The 26,855-nt window shown below is 34.3% G+C and overlaps 1 protein-coding gene across 1 annotated transcript in view; it reads right to left on the bottom strand.

Annotated features, from left to right (window-relative positions):
* Positions 1–1,593: 1,593 nt before the first annotated feature.
* The window catches only part of LOC144975300 (contactin-like), a 36,963-nt gene continuing 11,701 nt past the window's right edge, over positions 1,594–26,855 (bottom strand). The window contains exons 9-26 of the mRNA XM_078919256.1: positions 25,604–25,699; positions 24,499–24,738; positions 22,921–23,026; positions 21,996–22,186; positions 20,233–20,499; positions 18,757–19,035; positions 17,243–17,406; positions 16,503–16,629; positions 14,410–14,616; positions 13,107–13,250; positions 11,602–11,696; positions 8,858–8,959; positions 7,838–8,030; positions 6,934–7,055; positions 4,599–4,803; positions 3,294–3,409; positions 2,182–2,362; positions 1,594–1,741 (exon numbers count right to left, since the gene is read on the bottom strand). Coding sequence (XP_078775382.1) covers positions 1,620–1,741; positions 2,182–2,362; positions 3,294–3,409; positions 4,599–4,803; positions 6,934–7,055; positions 7,838–8,030; positions 8,858–8,959; positions 11,602–11,696; positions 13,107–13,250; positions 14,410–14,616; positions 16,503–16,629; positions 17,243–17,406; positions 18,757–19,035; positions 20,233–20,499; positions 21,996–22,186; positions 22,921–23,026; positions 24,499–24,738; positions 25,604–25,699 — 2,957 coding nt within the window. The 3' untranslated portion in view covers positions 1,594–1,619. The remainder of the gene's footprint in view (positions 1,742–2,181; positions 2,363–3,293; positions 3,410–4,598; positions 4,804–6,933; positions 7,056–7,837; positions 8,031–8,857; positions 8,960–11,601; positions 11,697–13,106; positions 13,251–14,409; positions 14,617–16,502; positions 16,630–17,242; positions 17,407–18,756; positions 19,036–20,232; positions 20,500–21,995; positions 22,187–22,920; positions 23,027–24,498; positions 24,739–25,603; positions 25,700–26,855) is intronic.

Here is a 26,855-nt window from a genome sequence, read left to right on the forward strand (position 1 = left end):
CAATAACTGACAATTTGATAATGTTAATTTATAATGCATTTCATCACGGTTTGACTGATGGCATGCTGTTGCTAACCCGGTTTGGCTTGTATAATAATAACAAATAGTTGGAATGAATACAAAAAATATATATGACCGAGCTGTTTCTAATCTCTCAGAGAGTGTATTGATAAGTGATTAACTCTCCTGCTAAGAAAAAACAAACTCAAATCAACCCCCCCCCCTTCCATTAAAAAAAAAAACAAACAAAAAAAAACAGCACAGAAAGTAATGTGACATCTTCAACAAAATCCTCTACATGGCATTAAAGAAGAAATTCAATGAAAGTTTTATGACGGGGCAATTATGTATCTGATACAAAAATTGTAGAGGGACTTTGACATTTGTGAAACGAGAGGTATTTATTTCAATCAACATTTATATTCCTATTGTGCAACTGGCAAAAATAAAAAGAAGGGGTTATGTTTAAATGATTTTAAGAGGATTTTAGTACAAAATTTATATTAAGCAAAAACAATAGTGACCTGTCGTCTCAACGCAGTACTATGTCGGGATGAGTTAGGTGCTGTAAACTGAATTGATAGACCCAAACATGAAAAAGTCCATATGTGATGGTGGAGAATAAATACAATTTCATACATTGCAATGTTTCAGAAATAAATATTTCGTCCCATTTCAATTTTAAATCCAATATTTGGAGTTTCATTCATCCCGACACAATAGAATTCTGAGACAGTGGATCACATTTTCTCATTTTACAATTCTATCCATCTTCAAAATGCAATAAATTCAGAAAAGAAAAATATAGGCTTATGTCAGTAGAAACACAATAGTGCCAATAATTTAACTGAAACAACTTAATCCGTCCACGCCTCGTACCCACAACTAATCTATTTACAATGGAAATTTTAAAACATTATTCTGATCAATCAGCTGTTCTCACTGCAACTGATTTAAAATTCTATTTTACAAAATACAAATGGAGAGTTATCAAAATCAAACTAATTTTTATTTCTCTCTTTCTCCCTATCTTTTACTCAATCGTCCATTCATTTAGATAATATGATAGATATTACGATTGGTGAAGATAATATGGAGGATAAAAATGAAAAGTCAACAACCTTGGGAGATGAAGCCAATGTATGTATATATATATTTTATTTTTTTAAAAATACAAATGCAATCGACCTTGTCAATCTGGTATTATGTCCGAATGAACTTCATTAAGAAAATTGAGTTTGTATGACGTCATCCTATCAGACTTTAGAAAATCATATAAATATTTATACCCCAATTGGATGAACTGACGAAACACATTATGTAATGGCCAAATGTGAGTCGTTTTGGTTTTTTAAAACTCATTTTAATATATATATATATATATATATATATATATATATATATATATATATATATATATATATATATATATATAACTCACTCTCTAATTTTAAGCTTGAAATTAAATTTTAAGTATCTAGTCCACATGGATATAATACCATTTTGAGATGTTTGATCACAAATGAGCTGCCCACGCTTAGCCACAGACGGAAAATCATCTAAAGTTATAATATTTCATTCATTCATTCATTCTTGTTTTTTATTTATTTTTTTTTCCTTTATACATGCTGCATCCAGGTAGTGAAAATGACGACCAGTAGTGTAAAAATTAACAGAGGGTTGATGGACGACACTCCAGACATGATCTCTGTTGTTTCAGGATTGCTGAGAATTTGACCATCTAAGGAAATTGGAAAGAAAATAAAAGATTAAAAAAAGGTCAAAGCCCCGAACATCAGGGAAAAAAAACATGATTTTTAATTTTTTTTTTTTTTTAATAAAAGAGTTTAAAAAAAATAGAAGATGACAAAAACAATAATAATATTAATGCTGAAAACTTATATAGCGCAAAAGTAAACCTCACCCAGACACAGGCTTGTCAATAATTACGATTACATGTGTCTTAACAGAGAGTTGATTTATAAGAAAAGAAATTTACAAAATAATTTATTGGAGGAATTCCCTTTCAGCAAAAGATGAAGTCAAGACCTTGTTTTAAAAAAAGAAGTTCATAATATGCAGTGAAAAAAGAACATTCATTTCACCTCACTCTACACTTTTCTAAAATTTCTCCATCTCCAAAACTAAAACAAGGAGAATAAACACATTACAATACTCTACCTCCGACAGTAAAGAACACAGTTGGGGAGCTTCTCTTTCCTTGTCCAGCCCTACTGTACGCAAACACTCTCAACTGGTATAAGACACTGCTGTTGAGGTTTTTGATGGTACCACTGTTCGTCTTGCCGAAGTCATACTCTCTTGCACTACGGATATTCTCATTGCTCTTCCACACTTGTACCTGTCAACATGATGTTAATTTTTTTCAAAATAATCAAATAAACATTGAGCATGCCCCACTTTTCATGTTAAGTTATGTCTCCAGGCTATCTAAGCTAAGAAATGTAAACATGAGTGCCAGCAGTTGAGCTAAAAAAACCAAACCCTCTCCTAAAAAAAAAAACATCAAGTCGAAGGCAAGATATACATATTATATATATATATATATATATATATATATATATATATGAGAAATTAAACAAACATGAAGACTTCAGTCTATGCCCTATTTCAAACCCAAATTCAACAGTGCCAAAATATCGTCAGACCAACATTTGAAACTTTGAAAAGAGTGGCATGCCAGCGACCTGAAACATACTATAGATAATGTTTAATTTTCTTTCTTTCTAAAAAAAATTGTTTTCATTTTGAAAAAGTAAATTTTAGGAAGGTGTCTTTTCTTATAGTCTTAGACTCATTTTTTCACTTACAAAAAACAAAAACAAAAAAAAAAACAATAAAAAAAAAAAAATAATAAAAAAAAAATAAAATAAAAAAAAGGACAATTAGCTACAAAATATGATTACAAACAAAAGGATGCATTTTTTTTCTACCAATAATCCCCTAGAATTTTAAGAGAAAAATTGGTTTCAACACATTGTCCATGATTTCCACCATTAATTGATATGAATCGTCAGTTTAAAACGTTTAAGAATGGATTTAGAATAGCCTTGTTTCAAAACAGATCCATTTCTGATTCCAATAACAATATTTCCACCAATTCCTTCACAGAGCGAAAAAAAAAAGTAATCCGAATCTGTAGTAATTTGGCCACAGCTGACCCCTAAAAATCTGAATAAAAATCGGTTAAATCATGATAAAATGCAGCAGTGCTTAGAGTCAATTGCCAATAATAAGTAAATTCGACAGTCAAGTCTATGCATGGACAATACCTTGTAGCCTTGTAGCGGTTCTTCTCTGGCTCTTGTACTGATACCTCTAAAATTTACTCGTACTCCTTTTCCTTCAACTGAGTACACATAAACTTCTGTAGGAAACAGTTCCGGCACTAAAAATAAAAAGGTAAGTAGAATTAGTTGTTTTTTGTTTTTTAATTGAATTTTTTGTTTTGTTTTATGGATAGCAAATTCAAATCAAGTACATATAACATTAACAACAGAAAGGCTAAGAGTGAAATAATAAAACAATTGAAATCAAACCAACAAACCGATGAAAAAAGATAGAAATATAACTAACTTAAGCTATACCATTATTCCATATATCCTGTCCATAGGGGAAAAAAATAACAAATATTCAATAAATAAGAGCAAAGTGACACATTTTGAATGATCTACATAAAGAGGGAAAATCCTCACTTCAGGGTTGTCTTCAGCTTTAAACTAAAATTACATGACTTGGGCACTCACTACATTGGGTCTCCATTCCTTTGTATCCTACACTGTTTAATTTAATGAAGAGGCATATATATATATATATGCATATATATATATATATATATATATATATATATATATATATATATATATATATATATATATATATATATATATATATATATATATATATATATATATATATATATATATATATATTATATATATATATATATATTGTTGTTGTTTGGAATCTAAAGAAACAGCCTTGGATCTCATGTGTAAGTTATAAAATTTAAATAAATTTAAACTCTGCAACTGGCTATGTAGGTTTCACATATGAAGAGTTTGTCCAATTGACATCTTATCATGTTCATTGTATAGTAACGAATGTGACGATTTTCCTGTAGTTGGCAAAGAGAGGGTTAAGTGCTTTTGATAGTTTCATGCAATGAAAAGAAAAAACAGCCAAAAACAAGAAAATGACTTTTAAAAAAAAAAAGAGCTTTATAATGCGCAATATCCACTAAATGTGCTCAAATTGCTTTACAAGGGGTCCCTGGTCAACAGCAACATTTAACATGTAGGACGGGACATTACGCCTATTAGGCGATATTACAATTTTTTCAGACAAAGACAACGCTGTTAACAGCCAGGTCCTCATTTTACACCTGAGTACGGTGAGAGAATGTGAGTAAAGAGCCTTTTCCAAGGACTCATCTATGCGCAGAGCGCGAGGCTCGAACCCAGGACCTTCAGATCCGAAAGCGAGTGTCATACCACTAGACCACATAGCCGCACAAAATAAAAATCAATTCAACAATGGATTAATGAAGATAGAAATATAACCGAATTAAGGCCTACCATTATTCAATGTCTCCTGTTCCATGTCAGAACTCTTGAGACCATTTCCAGCAGAGTTATAAGCCTGAACGTTAAATCTGTACCACGTGACTGGGGTCAAACCTATGACCAAGCCTTGGTTCAGATTATCCTGACCTTCTTTCAACTCAATAATGTTCTGAAGGGCTGTGTATTCGGTGTCATAGTCCCGTCGCCAGTAGTTTATCTTTCAAAATAAATAGGAGACATTGGACAAAACATAAAAAGTGAATATAAATGAAAATACTTTCAAATGAAAAATATGAGACTCAAAAAATGGCAAAACAAATCAAATATAGCATATGGGAGCTTATAGAAACTTGATTAAACTAGATTGTATTGTACCAAAGAACATAAACTTAAGAGTTAAATGACAAAATTTCAATATGAAGAAAACCCAAAAGAGATGTGATTTTTCACAAAATATAAATGAATGTTTCTTCAAAAATGCACAATGGAAACAAACAAAGAAAAAAATCCCAAAGTATTATTTGAAAACAAATAAATAAAAAGAGAACTTGGACAAATTTGGGATTAACCTACAACAAACTATCTGTTAAAAAAAGGAGAAGATAAAAATTATGTGTGAAATAAAAGCAATTAAATGTCCGCCATAGGTCCTGAAGCTCATTTCTCTGTAAATCAAGAACGAGCAACATTTGGGGTCTATTATGAGTAATTTAAAATTAAAAATAAAGCAACAATATGATTTTTCTTAAACTATATTTAATTGTTTGAAAACAAGTTCACAGCGGAAGAGGAGGAAAGCAACAAGTATATCCATTTGTGGACAATTTTAACAACGATCATTCATTTCTTCAAATCTTTGATGCTCAAAGGAATTCTATCCCCCCCCCCCCCCACCTTCCCACCCTCCTCTTCTATTCCTATCTAAATAATTTTTTTTTAAAAGAATGAAATCAAAGAATTTCTAAACAACAGATAGAAAAGCTTGGGAGCTGGAGATTAGAGGTTACTAGATTTATCCATTTTTCCATTGAACCATAAAAAAAAAATGCCTTCTGATTTATCTGCTTTAGAGGAGGTCCAGCTAAGATTTTGTTCTTTTAAAAAACCCAAAAAGTGAGTTCTAAGCCGTAGACACCCATGTCACAAACGTAAACAATTGCAGCAGTTTAGATCAATACATCATAAGATGTACAATGTAATTGAGTAAGGTTATTGTTAAAAGCGTTTTAGGATTGTTTCTCTAAGAATATAGAGCTTTAGTCCTTGCAAAAGTTTTAAACCAATTTGGCACCAGTAAAATGTGCAACAGCCAATATATTATAAGTCTCGAGAAGAATGAAAACAATTATAGAACAAACCAGCCCGTAAGACAAAGAGGACTATTTTAAACTCCTATCAGTAGTAATCTTAACGTGTCTAGTATGAGATTACAAAATATTTCCATCAAAACATCCATTTAAATTGGCTGTGTCCCCGTTTAGATCCTCCATATTTGAATACCAATAGAAATTGATGTTTTGATGGAATAAAAATATGTACCAGTTATTTTTTTTGACTGATTAATTTTTCTAATTAATTCACAAAACAATGATTTTTTAAATGTCAAAATAGAAGCAGCAATAAGCCTTGTGAAAACAGTAAAATTAGGATTGAGAATTGATAATCATAATCTCACAATCTCTACATTCTGACTTGGAATTCATCAAGCACAATGGTAAAATTTACAAATCAAGTACAAAGCAGGCATTATAGAGCAATGGGGCAATTCTCTTATCTGGGCAAAAAGCAAGCAAAGGGTATGGTCCATACATTGGCCCACTATTTGGACATGAAGATCTGATAGGATTATAACAGCATCTGATCTTGACATATGATGTTTGTGTGTATATATGTATGTCTATTGTGTATTTATGTGTATATATATATATATATATATATATATATATATATATATATATATGTATATATATATATGTGTGTGTGTGTGTGTGTGTGTGTGTGGGTGTGAGTAATATGTTTGTTTACAGTGTGTATATGGAGGTGTGTGTGTTTCTGTGTGAGTGTGTGTAATTGCATGCGTGTGAGCTTTTGTTCGTATGTCCGAATCCACAGTGTGTAATGTTTTTTACTGATAGTCAATGTGAAGCGCTTAGAAGCTTCGGCATAAGCTCTATATAAATGTACATTTATTATTATCATCATCATCATCATCATCATCATCATCATCATCATTATTATTATTATTATTATTATTATTATTATTATTATCATTATTATTATTATTATTATTATTATTATTATTATTATTATTATTATTATTATTATTATTATCACTGATAGAACTTACCTTATAACCTTTCAAGGTGCCCCCAGCTCTTTCTCTGACATTTGGCACTGGTTTCCAGTAAATCATGAGGGCGGTGGCGTTATACTCTAAAGCATACACACCCGCTGGGGATCCCTGGGGCACTTTAGGACAAAAAATAAATAAATAAATAAAGATGATATAAAGCTGAAAATGGGTAGGTTATATAAAAAAGGAAGAACCAATCTTGTGAGCCGCAAAGAAAAAAAGTGTACTGCATTCTAAGCCGTGAAAAAGATTGCAGTTTTAGAGTACTTGTCATGGTAAGCGATATGCTCTAAGCGCTGTGCAAAGTTCATCCAGCACACAAAATCTAGAGCAAAAATGAGACAACATAATATTAAACCAAAAATACACCTCAAATTTAAGTCCTCCAAAGGGGTGAGGAGAATGTGTGAAAAATGAACAATGAATAGGTACCTAATAGCCGACTAATTAGGGCCATGTTGTGAGTCCAAAACTGTACGTTCAAGCAACAAATAAAATCGTTTATACCTTTTAGGGTTGAACTGAGTTTGAATTTATATCCAAAGGCTGGGTTCCAGGTTTCAGGCCAGTGTAAAGATTAGTAAGAACTTATGAACCTTATAGAATGAGGCCCAGTTACGGCCTTTGTAATTTGAAGAAAAAAAAATCTCTCTCTCTCTCTCTCTCTCTCTCTCTCTCTCTCTCTCTCTCTCTCTCTCTCTCTCTTCTTATATATATATATATATATATATATATATATAAAATATATATATATATATATATATATATATATTTACAGATAATACTTATGCGGTGACATCAAGCCTGTAAGGGAGGGAAGTGTGTTTATTAGAGTTGGACCAAAATAGGGATCATGCAAAATGTGAATAAAAAAGGACATAACAATTTACACACTTACAAGTCTCAGCAGATCTGATAATTGTGATATCTGACATAGGTCCTGATCCAACCGAGTTGAATACTTGTATTCTGATGTCATAATTTGTGTAGTAATGCTGACTGCCCACTAGTTTCACAAACTGACACACTAGTATAGCTCCCATCTCAATGTTGGTTTTAGTCTCGCAAACATCCAAGTGGGAGACAACAGCCTGGATTTAAAAAATGAAAATAATTTTTTTTTATGGATTAAAAATATTACTAGACGTCTAAGTTTTAAAAAAAAAATGTAAGTAAAATGTATTAAAAATCATTTTAAAAAAGAATTGAATTAAAAAGAGTAAAAAAAATTATGTTAAAATATTTATAACAATTAAAAGAATCCGATAAAATTAACATGAGCAACGCCAAATTCACAGGGTTAATTGTAGAAACTTAGAAGCACTTGTAAAACATTTTGGTCATCTCATAAATTTAAAATAGAAATCATTATATGTTTCAAGATAAAAAATCTTATTCAATCCAAAAAGCATAAATTTCCCTTAAATTCTTTAGAATTGATAAAGTGTAATTCATTATGGATGCTTATCAATTTTCTCCTCAAAATCCTAATCATGAGGAAAATAAGGATTTGGCCAATTTTGGCTTTAAAAAAACCAACTAAACAACTTAATATACCGATTGCATCTGTAGAGGAAATGTAAATGTTGCTGCTCAAAGCTCGAGCATCTGTAGTGTTTCATTCATCCTGTTTTGTTGATAAAGGGGAACCCGAAACGTTCATTTGATATGTTTTTGTAATTAAATTGAAGCTTACATTCAATTTCATATTATTTATTTCTGTAGAGGAATGAGATCCAAATCACTATATGTTTTATTTTTGACGTTTTTTTCTTTCATTTTCATTTTGTGAGCGCACATATATGTGTGTGTGTGTGTGTGTGTGTGTGTGTGTGTGTGTGTGTGTGTGTGTGTGTATAAGTGTCTGTGCTCAACTCACTGGATCATTTGGTTGTTAAAAAGAGAAGGGAGAACTTACATGTTGAAACTTGTCACCTCTGCCACCTTCTTCATGCAGCCTCCATTCTACTCTGTATTTCAGTTCTCTCATCTTGTCGTTGTGATCTTCATTCGGGAGAGGCTGGATAAGAAATGAAGGGTTCGAAAAAAGACTTGAAACAGGGGTATCAATGTCAAATACCAATAGTCAAATTACAGAGGTACAGTGTTATCTTATCCAAGGTTATTGTTTGAAGGGAAGCAAGAAAACTTGCCCTACAAGCAGATTGAGGACAGGGGTGAAAATCTATAGGAGTTCACCTTGATTGAAAGTCAAACAAATTGGTTCGATTTTCAATTAAAATGAAATGGAGAGAGTTAAATGTTATCAATATCATATTTTACAATTAATTTTACCATTGTAATCATTATAAAGTCTTCAAGTTTTGTTTTTATTCGTTTTTTTTTTATTATTGAAACAAAGCTCACATTTTTATTCATTTATTCCTTTTAGCAATTCCTACCTACTTCCAAATTGTTGATTCTGCCTGATGAAATTTGCACATTTTCTTGATTTGTATTTGAATTTGTACCAAATTGAATTGAAGTGAGTCTAATATGCTCACGTATCTGATAAAAACACAATTGTGGTACCAAACTCTGAATCATCATTGAGCAGTTTATTGAGTGGCAATCATCCCTCTGTGTATGCATTCTAGACTTTGAGAAAGCATTTGACAGTGTAGACAGAGAAAGCATCTGGAGCATCCTTCTCCACTACAGGGTTCCAGAAAAGTTTGTAAACATCATCAAACGGTTATTTGGTGTTGTGGTATGACACTCGCTTTCGGATTGGAAGGTCCTGGGTTCCAGTCTTGCTCAGTGCATAGATGAGTCCTTGGAAAAGACTCTTTACTCACATTCTTTCACAGTACTCAGGTGTACCCGGCCATTAACAGCGGTGTCTCTGTCCAATAAAATTGTAATAATATCGCCTACCAGGCATCATGTCACATCCTACATGTTATGTGTTGCTGTTGGACAGGGACCCTTGTAAAGCACTTTGAGCGCGTTTAGTGGATATTGCGCGATATAAAATAAAAAGCTCAAAAGCTCAAACGACTTTATGACAGGTTCTCCTGCCAAGTCATCCATAATGGTTGACTCTCAGAGGATTTGATATTACCTCAGAAGTTAGGCAAGGCTGTTTGCTATCCCTGCTTCTATGTCTTGTGTTACTGGACTGGGTGAAAATGACAGCATATGGCAACTCCAACAATTACATTCAATGCACATTTTCAAAAAGACTTGAAGACCTTGAATTTGCAGACGACCTAGCCCTCCTCTCACACTGCCTACAGGACTTGCAGAACAAAGTCATGGCCCGAGAAAAAAACAGTTCAGCGTGTTGGTCTCAAGATTAGTGAAGAGAAGGCAAAACTATTGTGCATAATTTCCAAACAAGAATCCCAAATCACCATCTCTGGTACAGCAATAGAAGATGTCGGAGAATTTACATACTTTGGAAGAAAAATCAGTGAGTCAGGTGGAACTGATGCTAGAATCATTGATAAAATCAAGAAAGTGAGCCAGGCTTTTGCATATTTTGAGACCAATATGGAAAGCTTCTAGGATATCCACAAACATCAAGCTTAAAATATTTAACACTAATGTCAAAGCAGTCCTGCTCTATGGGTCAGAGACTTGGATAACAACATTGACTACGTCAGCCAAGATACAAACTTTTGTCAATCGCTGTCTTCGACAAATCCTCCAGTTAAAATGATTGACAAAGGGCCAAACGCTGACCTTTGGACAAGGAAAGAGCAAATAGATGTCCTGTTCAGGCGTAGAAAGTGGCAATGGATTGGTCATACCCTGTGGAAGGAGTCCTGTAACACAACCAAGCAGGCTCTCAAATGGAACCCACAGGGCACAAGGAAACAGGGTGGTCTAAAACAAACCAAGATTTGTGCGTCTCCAATATTATCTGGAGTGAAGCAAAGGCCTGTACCAAGGACAGAAGAAGGTGGAAGAGTGCTGTTGAGGCCCTATGCTTCTCCAGGAGAAAAGAGGCATAAGTCAAGGACCAATGGATTGGACAAAAAATGAAAAGAATTGTGTTTTGCATTTAGATCTACATCAAAACTTTTTTTTTAAAAAGCATGGTGGCCCTGTGTAGAACCTGGTTCCTCTAGGTTTGAAGAGATCATGTTGCTGTGCCACACTGCCTGAAGTTAATGAAGTTAGGTGAAGAAATAGTCCCTAAGAGCCATTTCGATGATAACTGCTTGCTACTCTCTAAATAAGACAATGCAATTTTTAAGTACCATTAACTGGATATATTATTATCATTGCTGAAAGGAGGCAGGATAGGGAGATCAGAAAATTTATGATTTTCCAGCAATTAAAACAGAATTGTTTGTTTATGAGTTGGGTACTCTCTCGGCTTCAATCAAGAACATAGGTAATAAAATAAATAATATCACAAGAAGTGATCTCTTCCACTTCAGATTTTAAAAAGGTTCCTCATACCTCAATTGTTAGGGCATGTTTCTATCAAGCAAAGAAACTGTTGTCATCTCCTATGTCAGTTGAGATTTTTTTTCTGATCTCTCTACACAACCAGCATCCGTTGGGTCTGGCAGAAAATGCTTTGGCCGCACATTAATGACATATCCAGAGGATAACAAGCAATTGTTACAGTCCTTTGATGATAAAGAAACACGAGACTATGAACTTATGACTCTGAAGGACTACTAGATCATATAAATAGTAACTTACATCCCACCAAACAGTTAAGTCTCCCACTTTGCCCCCACCTCCTCTTATATTAGTGACAGTCTTGGTCGGTTTAGCAGATTGTATTGTGGAGTACTCTGAAAAAAACAAACAAAAAACAAAAAAAAATCAGTGAATTTTCTCAAAACCTGTCTATCCTCACTTCATACAACTAAGCACTTGTAATATATTAGTAGTAAGCCTCGCAGTCTGAATGACGCTTGCTGAGAATTGTGTGATTCAGTCTTGGTCGATAAGTATAGCTGCTCTCTCCATCCATGTTGTTAATTGTTTCCATTGGTCACGGTCCTGGGCCAGAGTTTGAGGCTTGTTTTGACCTTAGTATGGAGGGCACTGCAGTATTTCTTAGTTCTTCAGTGATTAATTTGGACTCATCTGAATCCAGAAATTTCTGACTTGTAGAGAGGTCCTGGTTCAGCGTAGTTAATTGATGTTGGTGGTCTCCCTACATATTTGTTGCCATGAAGGAAATATTCTGTCATTGCAGTTTGGGCTGGGATGCTATCTTCTCGACGTAAGATGTGACCAAATAGCCTCCATCGCTGTTCTTTTATTATTGTACTTAGGCGTTGGACCCTGTTTTTTTTCATAGAGATCAGTATTTGTAATTGTCTCTGGTCAATAGATTCCGATTACGAGACGTAATTGTTTGCAGTGGTATGAATCAAGACTTTCTAAGTTCTTTTTTTGTGAGACCCCAGGTTCCACAGTTATATGTCGATATCGGAATAATCAGTGATAATCTGTATTCGTTTAAATAAGGTGTTAGACGCTTTGATATTAGAAAACTGAGCCCTCCCTGGATATTTTCATGTTCAAATGTAATGAGACCAGCAACCTCATATTATTTCATCATTGGCCTTGTCTTTGGTCTTTTGTATGCTTACTACGTCTAATTTGTAAGTAAATAGGTCCTCAATCAGGTTATTTTTCATAAAACTTGAGGAGATAATGCGAACATTGAATGATGCGATGACCATTCCTAATTCATTATTGCATCAACAATAGTCTAAAACTACTTCTGTAGACAAGAGACTTAATTAGATGTTACTTCCTTTAAATTTTAATTATTGATAATAGGTTGTTGAAGGAGTCTTAAATTTACAAATTTCACAAAGTACCTTGTCAATCCATTATTAAATTTACATAGAAAACACATTTAATAAAAAAATAAATTAGTAAATAAGCAGAATTCTTGGCAGATTCACACAATTCTCTTGTGGATAGTTTTATATACAGAGAGTCGACTGAACTCTTATCACAGAAGTTCGCAGTTGTAATATAACCAGAAAGGAAAAGATATTGACACAAATGTGTAACACATAGTTTAAAAATTACTTCGTAATCATTTTGGAAGATTTAGTGCATGCCACTCGACCCTACCACCATCAACCTAGCTCACATCAACACATCTCATTAATAATCTTAATTTTGAAGAGAGTTAATATAGAAGTTATACTAAAGTCTAAAATGGAAATTGTACTTACTGCTCGGCATACTTGGTTCTCCAATGCCATATGCATTGCGCGCCATCACACGGAACATGCTTTGAGCACCTGCTTTGAGGTTAGTGAGGCGAACATAGTGAAGCTTGTCTCTGTCTTCAACTGTGGTCATGCTTACAGGAATCTCTGATGGGTAAAAAAAAAGAAAAATTGTTATAAAATTATTATTTTTTAAATATACAAATATCAGGAGTTTAAATAGATAGCCCTGCTATGAACAATTACTATTAAAGTTTCAAATAAACCTAACTGGATTAATTTTGTTCCTCAAAAAATTGTAGTTACCTATTTCTGACTTACCAACCAACCTATTTCATAACTCATGACATGTCCTGCTCGTGAAAATGGATCATTGTGCAGCTATGTGGTCTAGTGGTATGGCACTCGCTTTCCAATCGGAAGGTCCTGGGTTCAAGCCTCGCTCAGCGCATAGTTGAGTCACTGGAAAATGCACGTTACTCACATTCTTTCACTGTACTCAGGTGGAAAATGAATACCTGGCCGTTAACACCGTTGTCTCTAGTTTTTAAAAAATGTAATATCGCCTAACACGCATCATGTTTCATTCTACATGTTATGTGGTGCTGTTGGTCAGGGACCCTTGTAAATAACTAATGTCACTTTCTGGTATATTCTATTCCCCCCCCCCCCCCTCCTCCCCCTTATTTGTGCATATTTTCATATATCTTAATATTTTGGATAAATTCATAATAAATTTCACAAATTCTCTTCATTCATCCCCAACAGGAAATTTGTCCTTAGGGTCTATTCCAAGGAAAGACAAGAGCTGTGCTGCAATATGAGCTAGGGTGAGGTGACTTGCTAAAAGACACACAAGAGCTGCAAGGTGTTGAACTCGGTACCTTTAGGGTATGAATCAAAATTTCATATATGCAATTTCAGACTGGTACGCAAGCCTGTATTTCTCTTGGAAATTCTGCAATTGATTATAGGATTTAATAATCTGATGTCACATCCGCCTAGCAATGAGCAGCTTGGTTCTAAACAAAGAAAATCGGTACCTGGCTAGAACTTTTTCACATGTCATGTGATCAGAATGTATAAAAGTCAAAACATGATCAGATCTATAATGTTTTTCTCCTCTGGATACATGTTTATGTTTATGCTCGTTTGAAAAGTATTTCATTAGGCCGTCTGCCATTGTTCCGATAGTTTAGAACCAGTTGCTAAGTTACTATATGTCATTACGAGGGAAGTGACGTCACGACTGTTGAAGCCTATTAGTGATTTCTACAAGTCATAACTTATGAAAAAAACAACTCACGGTTCCCATCTTGGTGGATTTTCCACTTATCATCATACTCCGTCCTGTATTGTATGAAGTAGTCAGTGATGGGCTCTCTTCCATGGGGATCCCCATCAAACCAGGTAAGCCAACGAGTTGTTGCCAGGTTTGCTCCGTCCGATGGGTTGAGAACATATATAGGGCTCAATTCATAGACTTTTGGTATGCTTGGTGGGCCAGGTGGGCCTGTACAAGGAGGCAAAAATCATGTGAAATAATCTTATGCAAGTCATTTAATCATTATATTTTCCATACTTTTCTTTAATGTGATAACTTTAAAAATCCAAATAATTACAATATAATAATAATAATAATAATAATAATAATAATAATAATAATAATAATAATAATAATAATAATAATAATAATAATAATAATAATAATAATAATAATAATAATAATAATAATAATAATAATAATAATACAATAATAATAATGAGATAATAATGATAATAATAATAATAATAATAATAATAATAATAATAATAATGATAATAATAATAATAATAATAATAATAATAATAATAATAATAATAATATATAATAATAATATAATAATAATAATAATAATAATAATAATAATAATAATAATAATAATAATAATAATAATAATAATAATATAATAATAATAATAATAACAATAATAAGCATAATACTTTATTGCATTTCAAAAAAGGATTTTTTTTTGTACAGACGTATTATAATTTACATAATAAAATAAATAGATAATAAAAATGTCATAATATATATATATAAAAATCAGGAGTGGTTTCACAGCCAGAGTTGTGCTTTATATATGAATAATTTAAAAACAGTAAAATAGTTAAAATTGTCACTACAAAACAAATAAATTAATAAGGTAACATTTACATTATTAGGTCGTTAAAAATAAATATTGCTTGGTATTAAAAATCATAACACTCGACAACAGAAAGGATTTTCGGTGTCTCTCCGTCTTGGGACAGAGAAGGAGCGACCATTCCTTCCTGACATAATAACAGATGATCTTAGTGGATGATGCTGGTCGTTTAATATCTTATTTATTTCAATAATATACAATTTCTCATATAAAAGATTTACATTGACAACATCATTTATATAGTTTTTAATAGATTCTTTCAAAATTGAATTTATTTTGATCTTTTCCTATGCTGGGCAAATGCCTCCCCAAGCTGTTATGCAAAACAAAAATACGCTTCCAATTACCGCTTTAAAAAATAATGTGCAGAGGGTTTTATCAATTCTAAATTGAGAAAGTTTTGATAAAAAATAAGTAGATCTGCACATGTTATATTTAATTATTTTCATGTGTTCATCCCACTTGAGTCTATCATCAATCGTTGCACATAGGTATTTGTAGTGAGGAATTTGCTTTAATTTTAACGGTTCTATTGGTTTCTTCACTTTGTTTCAGAATCGAGTTTCTTGATGGCTGCCCAAGCTTTATTGCTGTTGTGAGTCATATCAGTGTTACAAATCATTTCTTGCCATCTTCAGGGGTGAGAATGACTGGTCACAAAAAAGGAGGAAATTTTTCAGCGTGTAGATTAAGACTCATATATGATGATGTCATGGTGGTTGTAGTAGTAGTAGTAGTTGTAGTTAAGTAGCAGTGGTGGTAGGTATGATGATGTGCTGGTGTTGTAGTAGTACTGGCGGTAGAGATGATGATGTGCTGGTGGCTGTAGTAATAGTAGTTGTCTTAAGGATGATGACATGGGATGTAGTCCAATCTGAATGTCCTTGGTATATATTTCTTTGCAGCTGTCCATACCATCCTCTTGAATTGGTCATAGTCTTCGGGACTGCTTTGATGCACATAGCTGTGGAGTCTTGTTCAGAATGATGATGATGATGATGATGATGAAGATGATGATGATGATGATGATGATGATGATGATGATGATGATGATGATGATGATGATAATGATGACGATGAAGATGATGATGATGATGACAATTGTGAAATAGAGTGACAACTATTTCTGATCAACCAAAAACAATGCCATGAATAATGATGAAAATATAGTAACAATAATAGGTGTAGCACTCAAAAGCAAGATCACGCATACCTTCAACTGTTAAGTAACAACTGGCTTCTTGTCTATCTGAAGCTGACACAATAGCACATGTGTAGATTCCCTCATTACGGAACTGAGCACCAGTCACGTACAAGTATCCTTCTTCTTTGCCCCGGCCCTGTCAACATCAGAGATTGTACGAAAACAAACAAAAAATATTACATATAGTCCAAGCCACTTTACTGGGACGGCTCGGTTCGAAACAAATCATTCCAATTAAGCAGTGTCCCAATTAAGCAAGCATTTTTCAGATTTTACCGTAGCCCCCTCTGCATTTATTCCGACTTGTGACTGGCAACACAACTTACAATACTCAAATGAAAAATGTATTGGTTGCATTAAACTTTTTTGTTTGTTTCATTATTTTTTTTTTAATGTTTAAAATCATAGTAATCAGGGAGACTATTTTAACATTTATTTTCATTTATTTCAGTGACTGCGTGACTGCTAATCTGATCCATAAACTTTGTCAGAGGGGGTTTGAGTTCTTTCTTGTCTCAACAGCTTCACCATTTTACGTTTTTCTGATCAAAAAAAAAAAAAAAAGAGAGAGAGAGAGAGAGAGAGAGAGAGAGAGAGAGAGAGAGAGAGAGAGAGAGAGAGAGAGAGAGAGAGAGAGAGAGAGAGAGAGAGAGAGAGAGAGAGAGAGAGAGAGAGAGAGAGAGAGAGAGAGAGAGAGAGAGAGAGAGAAATCAGAAATATCTTTTTAAAACAAAAGGTTAAGGACAAACCAATTTATATTCCGGTTCTCTCTCATAGTCGATGACGTGATTGTTGAAAGACCAGATGTAAATCATATCCATGTTTTGGGGATGGGAGGCTTGACACATTAATGTCACTGTAAGGTTCACTTCCACCCTGTCGTTTTTAGGCCGTTGGTAAAACTGTGCTCTCTCTGAAACGATAATGCCAGTGATAGATGTTTTCACATGACGTTTATTAGTTGGAGGTAGGAAAGAGAAAAGAAGTATCTAATAATATATATATATTTTTAAATTGTCTAACCAACTTTCATTATTAAGTTCCGTATAATATTTATTTTTAACTTATCTATAGATAGATAGATAGATAGAGAGAGAGAGAGAGAGAGAGAGAGAGAGAGGGAGAGAGAGAGAGAGAGAGAGAGAGAGAGAGAGAGAGAGAGAGAGAGAGAGAGAGAGACATCATAAATATTTTTTACTCAGCTCTTTGTTATTCTTTTCAGAAGCCATTTTAATGATTTGTACTCACTAAATTCTATCAATCACACTATAAACAGTTAAGGTTACTCAAGTTTTGTGTGTTGGTACGTTATACCAGGCTGACGGATGTTGAATTAATTTGGAGGAAGGGGGGGGGGGGGTCTGATGGCTCACTTGCTAAAGCAGTGGAATAATAAGCAAATAAACTGCTGCTTCAATATCTGAGTAAAAGTTTATTTTTTGGGTGGAACTGGATCTATTAGATAAAGATCTGGAAAGGTGTAAATGAAACAATGCCAGAGAAAGCAGAAGGAAAAACCCATCTTAATTTGTCACTTTGGATCTGTTAGATCTGGCAGAAAGTACTTGAGATAGAAAAGACACATCCTCTTAAATATAGGGTGGCAAACTTCATTCACAGTACTCAAAAGGGGGAAAAAACTCTGCCTTCATGATCCTTATGGATCTGAAGAGTATGTTGGTTTATCTGTGATAAATACTTATAGAAAGAAACACTGGCCAAGAGGAGAAGACAAAAATGTGAATTGACACCAGAATCCCATACGATAAACTTGAGAAAAACACAAGAAATATATATATATATATATATACACAGTACACGAGTCTCCTGTACAAACACATATCTGAATTCATTCTGTCAGAGTTTGATTTGGAGATGAAACAAACTCCGTTTTGAACTTAGAAAACAGACATTAATTTGAAGCTTCCATTCAATCTCCTATTTTTATTTATTTCTTCCTGCTTCAAGCAGCAACATATTCAGTATCCAGCATTTTTAAAAACTTAGGAATCTATACACTGCTCATGTTAGCTCTCATGTATCAATGCTCTAGAACTGAACAGGCCAAGCAAAATAACTCTCACCTAAACAATCTTGCATTTACTTTCAACACTGCAGTAATAACACAATAATGGATTGGATTGAAAGGAATAGTTATTTGTTGTTCATGAAGGGAAACGCACAACCCACACATATATCATTTGTCACAATGATAAAGTCAAAACTAAAATCAAACATTCACCATTGATTTTCAATAACTTACCGTTCACTCTAAAGTCTGTGTAATCCTCTGCTGTGCCCTGAGAGTTTTCCACATGACATATGTATCTTCCTTCATCATCCTTCCTGATTTGTGTAATAAAAAGATTGCCATTCAACATAATTTGGAAGTGGTCATTCTCGCTGATGGTGGAATCATCCTTGAACCATGTAAATTTTGGCCTTGGTGCTCCGATTGGATCGCACTGTAAAGTCACATTTCCACCAATGGCTCCAGTGATGAACTTGATCATTGGAGTCTTTTCAAAAGAGGGTTTGATTTCTTTGGAGGTGAAAGAAAGGAAAGAAAATAAGGGGTACAAATGGGGTAAAAAAAAACAACAACAGAAGTTTTGCAGTTAGGTCAGCTAATATAAATATGTTGGCAAAACAAAAATGTTATGGGTCAGAACTTAAATGCACACATGGAAAAAGAGATAGAACGGACTCGTTTAAATAGGCAGGCAAGGTAGATTTTGAATTTTAAGAGCAATCTAGTTGTTCAATTCAGACACGAGAACAGGATCCTGTCTTGAGGAGTATATTCAAATGGTTATGAGATACATTTTAATCTTTAAGTAATAATAAAATATTGAAAGGCAATTCACTGATAAATATCATATGGTGTTTTTAAAAACACAAAAATAAACCCCAATGAATTCATTCGACCATCTCTCTCCCAATAAAAGACTACTTGCAGGGGTGATACACAACCCAAAAAATAAATCGCTACACCTGCAGTTGGAGTGACAGCCAACAGCAATATGAAATCAATGATGCTGTTCCCGTTCCACACAACTTTTCGGCTGAAGCCTTTGATTAATTTGTTACAATGGACAACAATATACCCATCAGCAGTGACATCTCAGGAACTACTGAGCTCCATTCAGCCACACAAAAGACAACACCTGGATAATGAAGATAAGGATGAGTCATAGGAATATTACAAATCACCCTGACAAACACTGAAAAACTTGGCATGGTGAACAAACAACGCTGCTACATCCAAGAAGAATGGTTGACAGATGATCTACATTGGCACGATTGGAGACAAGGGTTTATAAACAGTGTGAACAGAATAGAAAGCAATCAACGCTTCACCATTACTTTTCTTACAACGATGTCACACTTTGTTGTCCATAAAACATGAAAAAAGAAAAAGAAAAAGAACAAGCCCAACCCCCCCCCCCCACTAAAAAAAAAAACAACAAAAAACCCCAAAAAACAACTCACAAACATTCTCTTGAGGTCATGTCTTGAACATGACGGTCCCAAATCCGTTCAAAACCTAACAGGGAAGGTCTTACATGAATGGCATATGAAAGCTGGGGCTTAGATGCTGTTATTAGCTTCTCCGTTTAATCAACACACTAACCTGAACTCCCAAGGGTGTGCGATTAAGCGGAGTCGACTGTAAATACATATTATAACATGTAGAATTCACAATCCTGCAAAAATTCAGCATAATATTAAAACTCACCCAACACTCTGAGTTGAGCCGTAGAAAAAGCCTCCCCAAACTCGTTTTTAGCCCCACACTGATACATTCCATTATGCTTGGGTTCCACAGACTGAATGGTGATCGTATTGCCTGAGACTATCAGACCGCCAGAACTGGTCAACTTGGTTCCATCTTTATACCAGGTGTACTGAGGGACAGGTTTGCCAACGGCTTCGCAATGCCACGTCAGTCTGGTGCCAATATCAATGTGTTGATGTTTCAAGGGATAAATGAAGTATGGGCGGGCTGGAAGAAGAATTGGAAATAAAAAGCTAAATAATGACCCCCCAAAAAATAAAATAAATAAACAAAATAAAAAAACCCCAAACGTTTCATGTGGTTAGTGCAAAAAAGGAAGTCCCAATAGCTCAGTTAGTAGAGCACTAATTTCACAAGCAAAGGGTCTAAGATCTATCCCGGGTGAAGTTGAGATATTCTCTTATACCCTGTCAACCCAACAGTGATCAGGTAACTGGGTCTTTTAGATCCCATGGAAAGTACTTTGCAATAGACTAGCATCCTATCCGTGATGTTGCAAACAACTGCTTTTGTCTGTTTCACGCCATAGAAACCAGGATAAAATCTGGCCCCATGGACCTAATGGCTCTGAAGGGCTACTTAAAAAAGTGCAAAAAACTTGACAATGATGAAGACACAGAGATAACAAATGAATATGGTCAAAAACATTCAGTTTTAAAGACAAGTGGCCTAACCAACCAAATTCTAAAAAGGTTTTGGCAATGTTATTTGGACACCGTTTTTATAAAGTGTATCAGACCCCCTCGGAAGAGCTCTCACTTTCACACGCAAAGGGACTGAGATTCATTTCTTGTGAAGTCAAAGATATTTTCTGACCCCCTTCCATTCAGCAGTGATTAGGTAGATGGGTCTCTTAGGTCTGGTGGAAACTGTTTGCAATAGACTAGTGTCCTATCCAAAGGGTAGCAATCACTTACTATCGTCCGTTTCGTGCTATAGAAACCAGAATAAACTATGGCTCCATGGGCCTAATGGCTCTGATGGACTACTTGTTTTTTTTAGACTCCTATAATTAAAATATTAATTTGTTAAGGTCTCATATGAAACACTAATATTGTGTGGTCAAAATAACTTGACTTAGACTTACTTTAAAAAGCCAGATAAAGTTAACACACGAGTTAAAACTTGGGATAGCATATTGTCCTTGGAACTGTCCAATTAAAATCACATTTCTTTTTCTCATATAAAAACACATGAAATGAACTGGTGATGGATACCTTTGAAAAGTACACAAGAAAAGACGAGCAGCCAACCCTGACTTGCGTTGATTGATGGCTGCAGCTTGTGTGTTGCGTGTTATAAATGTTTTGTGTTTTTGAATTATGTATTTCAATCTATCATTTACACATCTTTTGTCATTCTATTTGATTTGTTTTGTAACATATTGTCCGAATAAAGGAAAAACAAGTAAATAACTATAAATTTTTATTTTACTGGAATTTATTAATTTTTAAATGAAATAACCATTATGAATAACAAAGGTGAGAATAGTAGTTTTAACTTGTCTTACTCCACTCTGTGATTTTTTTCCTCTATATTACCTAATTATAACATACAAATTTCTTGGAAAGTAAAGTCGAAAATTTCAACTTTAATGTTTGAGATAAAGTTCACATTTCATTATGTAGAACTAGGCTGTTTTGTTTATGTAATAAATATCAGAACATGAAAAACAAATTAATTAAAAAAATAAATGTTCTTACTTAAAATTTCCAAATGGATTGATGTTGACTGCTTGGTGTTTGTCTTTGAACTACTGACGTTACAGAAATACGTATCTTCATCGTACATGTCGACATTATATATGATGAGGATTCGATTGACACTGTCAAACTTGTGGCGTCCCTCCGGAAGTGGTCGATTCACTTTGCCCCATGTATATGTCAGAGGTAGACTGAAAAAACAAAAACAAACCCAATAATAATGACTGGAAGATATTTCTCATCATAATTTAAAATCAATCAATATTTAAAACACTTTGCTGGTTTACAGGTGGCCTGAGTTTTTAAAAACTACCATAATATACAGATGATTAAAAAAAAAAAGGAACGAGAAAATCAGATAATATGCAATTAACAAACATTAACAATTAAATATACATCATTGTCATAAGCTTAAAAATGCATGTAATGTCGCAACTATTCTCCAAATGAGTAATCTGAATTCACACAAACTTACAAACATGCAAAATTTTTCAAAAGATTAAAGATGCATGTAATGTGATAATTATTTTCCAACTTGGTATTGGATATTATGATCAAGGTGACATAAATACTATGGAACAATGAAATTATGTAAGAAAAACAGCATATAAAACTGGAGACTAACCAAGTTTCTGTCAAGTGAAATGGACAGTAAACAATTTCTCGCTAGATTGTTTTAATCTATCACAAAGTAACTTTTTGTTCGATGTAATAGACGAACATCCCAATCACAACTTGGTGAATAGGGGGTTTAGAAAAAAAAATGACTGGGATGGACACTAACTGCACACTTTTGTTTGTGAAGAGAATGCTCTACCACTGAGCTATCCAGACCCTAACAAAGTCGTGCAATCTACAAAAAAAACCCAAAAAAAACCCAGGAGCATAGTCTAAGATTTTAAGTTCAAGAAACAATTAGACTTACGATCCATATGCAAAACATTCCAATCTCACTGTTGACCCTCTTGTTGGTGTCTTAGGGTACACGTAAATGAACTCTTTCTGAATTTCAACACTAAAAGTGCTTCCACCTTGAGGATAAAGGAATTGTACTCTTTGAGGTAAAAACAATCATTATGTGTGACCAATCGTCTCAAAATGGTATTATGTCTAGATGACTCTAATATTTACAAATGAATTTTAAGCTCAGCTCAAAAAATTTGAATTAAAATAAATGCCTTCAATGCAAAGACCATGCCACATTTACTTTCCTGCCTTGAATAAAAAATAAAAATATATAATAAAAAATTTCCTTTTTTCATCCCATAGGAGAAATTTGTCTCTTGGGTCTATTGCGAGGAAAGACGGAAATAACCCAGGTGTCAGCCACGGTGCAGCACCACAAATTGAGCTAGGGCGAGGTGATTTGCTCAAGGCCACAGAGCGCAGCAGCGGGTGATCGAACTCGGTACCGTTCGGGTACGAAGCAAAGACTCTACCGCTGAGCCATACTGCCCCCTAACGTGAAATGTAAGTATTTAAATCATACAAAGCAGATTAAATAAATATCATAATCATCAGAGGTAAGTCATTTTACCATTGATAAATTCTGTTCAAAAAGTAAGAGATAAGTTAAGTCTTCTAATTGGAGAAGTTCAGGGAATATCTCAGTAGACATTTCAATAACTCAGTATATTTTCAGTGTTAAGGACTTTAAATAACAAGCAATTCATATTTTAAATATTTACATATTCATGCAAGAGATGATTGAACGTAATTTTCTGAATGGATGATTAAAAATGGACAATGAGATGTGGGTCACATTGAAATGATCGAGTTGTCTGAACAGCCATTGACTTATGGGGGAAGACAATTCATACATATATACATATTACAGTCCGGCATGGATATATTGACAGTACTTATATTGACAACAATAAATATCAACATCACGCACAACAAGGTCCCGATTTTTTCCCTTTATAACAGTAGTCGATATAAATCGTGCATTAACGCAGATTTGATCATGAACATCTAGTTTTGATAACAAGTTGAAGATACTAACTTAGAGAAGCCATGCCGAACAAAGCTGCAATTGCAACAATAAAGATCTTGTGCATTTTTAAACCACCAATGCTTTAAGGTGATGCCCTGTTTGACCTCTTAGCCAAAGTTGAAATATAAAGAGGATTCCTGGAAGACCACCACCAGTAGCCTCTTCAAATTCAAGGATTAAAAGTAAAAAAGCCAATAATGTCCTCAGATTCTTAAATATCACAACTTTTAAAGACTCCAAATTGATCCTGATTGACATTGCTTAGTAGCTCTGCGTTTGCCACCGTTTTCCCTGCATTAGTTTTGGTTTCCCAGTATATTGACATGATACTTATATTAACGTTTTAGTACCATCTCAGCTTTGTCTAAATATCCATCCTGTACTGAAAACATCACCTGAATTGTCTTGGACTCTACCTTAGAAAAAAACCCAAATGAAATTGATCTATCTGAGTCAAGTGGAAAAAAAAAATATGGCAATATAATTTACAAATGCATTTTAACTCACCGCTCTTTTGGACAAGGAGTTGAAAACCTCGACTAATTCTGCTAATACTCTGTGAGGATCCAATGTAATTTCGATTGAGACCAAAACCCATCAAACTGGCAATGCAGTAATAAGTCCCTTCATCCGACTCGGCCACCTCTGAAAACAGAAGCTTTCCTGACGCCGAAATGAAAGAATGGGTCTGTAGGTTGGGCCGAATAAATGAGGTTGGAGAGTTTTTGTACCACTGGTACACCAATCCTGCAACAGAAATATGTTATTATTATTAGAGGACATTGGATAATTATCAGATAAATAGGTATATAAAATTCAAAATTATGTGCTTGCAGCACATACATAATTATGTGAGATGATTTGAGACACAACAGTACGGTCTTTGTATCATACTCAGAAGGTGACGAGTTCAACTCCCTGCCATGCAGTGGTCTTTAGCAAATAGCATTCTATCTCACTTTGCAGTGCTGCAGAGTGGCTCATCACCATAGCTTGTCGCTCCAACACTGAACCCACTCCACAGCATTTGAGGAGCAGACTCTTAGATCATGGTCAGTGCAGCTGGGCCCATCCTGGCATTCTCCAAGGATGTGCTCCATCGTCTGATCAGCACATCCATTTTCCCTTGTAGATAATGAAAGGGAATTCATTTGCTGCTATCCTGTTGTGGCATGCAGTACTATCGGCAACTATTCTTGTGGGACAGCTAAGGTTAGAAGGTGGGCAGCATTTGAACTATAATTGGACCTTGAATTGACCCTTTTGTAACCCCTGGTTCCATTGACACTTGTAACAACTTTTCTTTATTTATGACTATAGTCTCTATTTATGTCAGAGAGTCTTTCAAATAGTTTTTAAATGTGCTCAAGGAAACCATTACCTACTTTCTTGAAAGCTTTGAAAAGCCTAATACAGTAAGGTCTTAATTGCTTCTGATATGAAATGATATTGGTTCAATAATGCTTAGGTTTGTTAGTCATTTATAGTGATCGACTGATATGAGCTTTGGTAATCAAATCTTTGGTTTCTCCTATCGTAAACCAAAATGGCTTCATTCTCAAGGCTCTAATGATAAAAGAGGGGGAAAAATGAATTAAAAGTTAGTACCAACCTGGTGATCCTGTAATAGTCGGACATTCCAACTGAGCACCCTTCTGTTCATATGCCTCCACATTTGCTGAAGCAACTGTTGCAAATTCGCTGATGCCTGTTGAAAGGAATTGTTAAATGAATGACCTAAACAATTTTCAAAAGAGAACAAAATTATTAAACAGTGCTTCAATTGTCACCCCCAAAAAATTATGTCTTAACTATCATCATTGCTGCACTGAAAACACACTTAATATCATATATTTGATATCTTATAAAAATATTGTCAACCTTCATGTAAACTTCATAAATGTTTTTTATCAATGTTAAGTCATTGTTAAAAAAAAAGCAGTCCTTCAGAGCCATTTGGCCCATGCAGCTGGATTTTATCCCAGTTTCTCGAGCATAAACGGACAACAGCAATTGCTCCCTACTCTTTTGATAGGATGCTAGTCTATGGCAAAGTACTTTCCACCAGATCTAACAGACCCAGCTACCCAATCACTGCTGGGTGGACAGTAAGGTCAGAAAAAAAATCTTGACTGCACCCTGGATCGATCTCGGTCCCTTTGCGTGTGAAGCGAGTGCTCTACAGAGCTATCGGGACCCCCCAAGTCATTGATAGGCAGCGACAAATCATATTTTAATGATAAAAAACCCCCCAGAAATTCTAACGGGAAAACGAACATGCACTACCCTTGGCATTTTTTATAAAATTGATCAATGAAAATCATCAATCAGTGTCATCAAAATCATGCACATAGTTGTAAGAAATATGAGCTAAATTGGCCATGTGATTCCAAGAAAAATTGCCAAAATTTTAGTTAACTTTCTTTATTATCAACAGTTGGTTAGATGACTCAATAATGGCTCATGAAACAAAAGATAAAATTAGAAATTTTATGTTGTCCAGAGCAATGCTGCTAGGCTGATTTAAAAGAAAAGGAGAGGGAGAAGACGTTGTCTGGGGTCTTGAAACTTGCTGCAGTTGCAAAGAAGTTGATACATGTAGAGTCCTTCAATGCCTTACTTGCTTAACTGTTGCAACGACAGGCACTCAGAGGACTTTTTGCGATTCAAATCTCCAAATCCAGATCAGACATTGTTTTCAATCCCATTTGTTTTTGGATCTAGTGTATACTATGGTGGGAAAACGCTTGAAATTAGCAAACGTTATATCCAACAGTCACGATTCATTAACTTTTACAAATATCACCACGGTAAAATCAACATTACACCCAAATCTCAGTCAAAACTTTCAACCCACCAACGTA

This window comes from Berghia stephanieae, chromosome 6 (assembly GCF_034508935.2).
Source record: "Berghia stephanieae isolate SIO BIC M18660-M18661 chromosome 6, UCSD_Bste_1.3, whole genome shotgun sequence".
Taxonomy (NCBI): domain Eukaryota; kingdom Metazoa; phylum Mollusca; class Gastropoda; order Nudibranchia; family Aeolidiidae; genus Berghia; species Berghia stephanieae.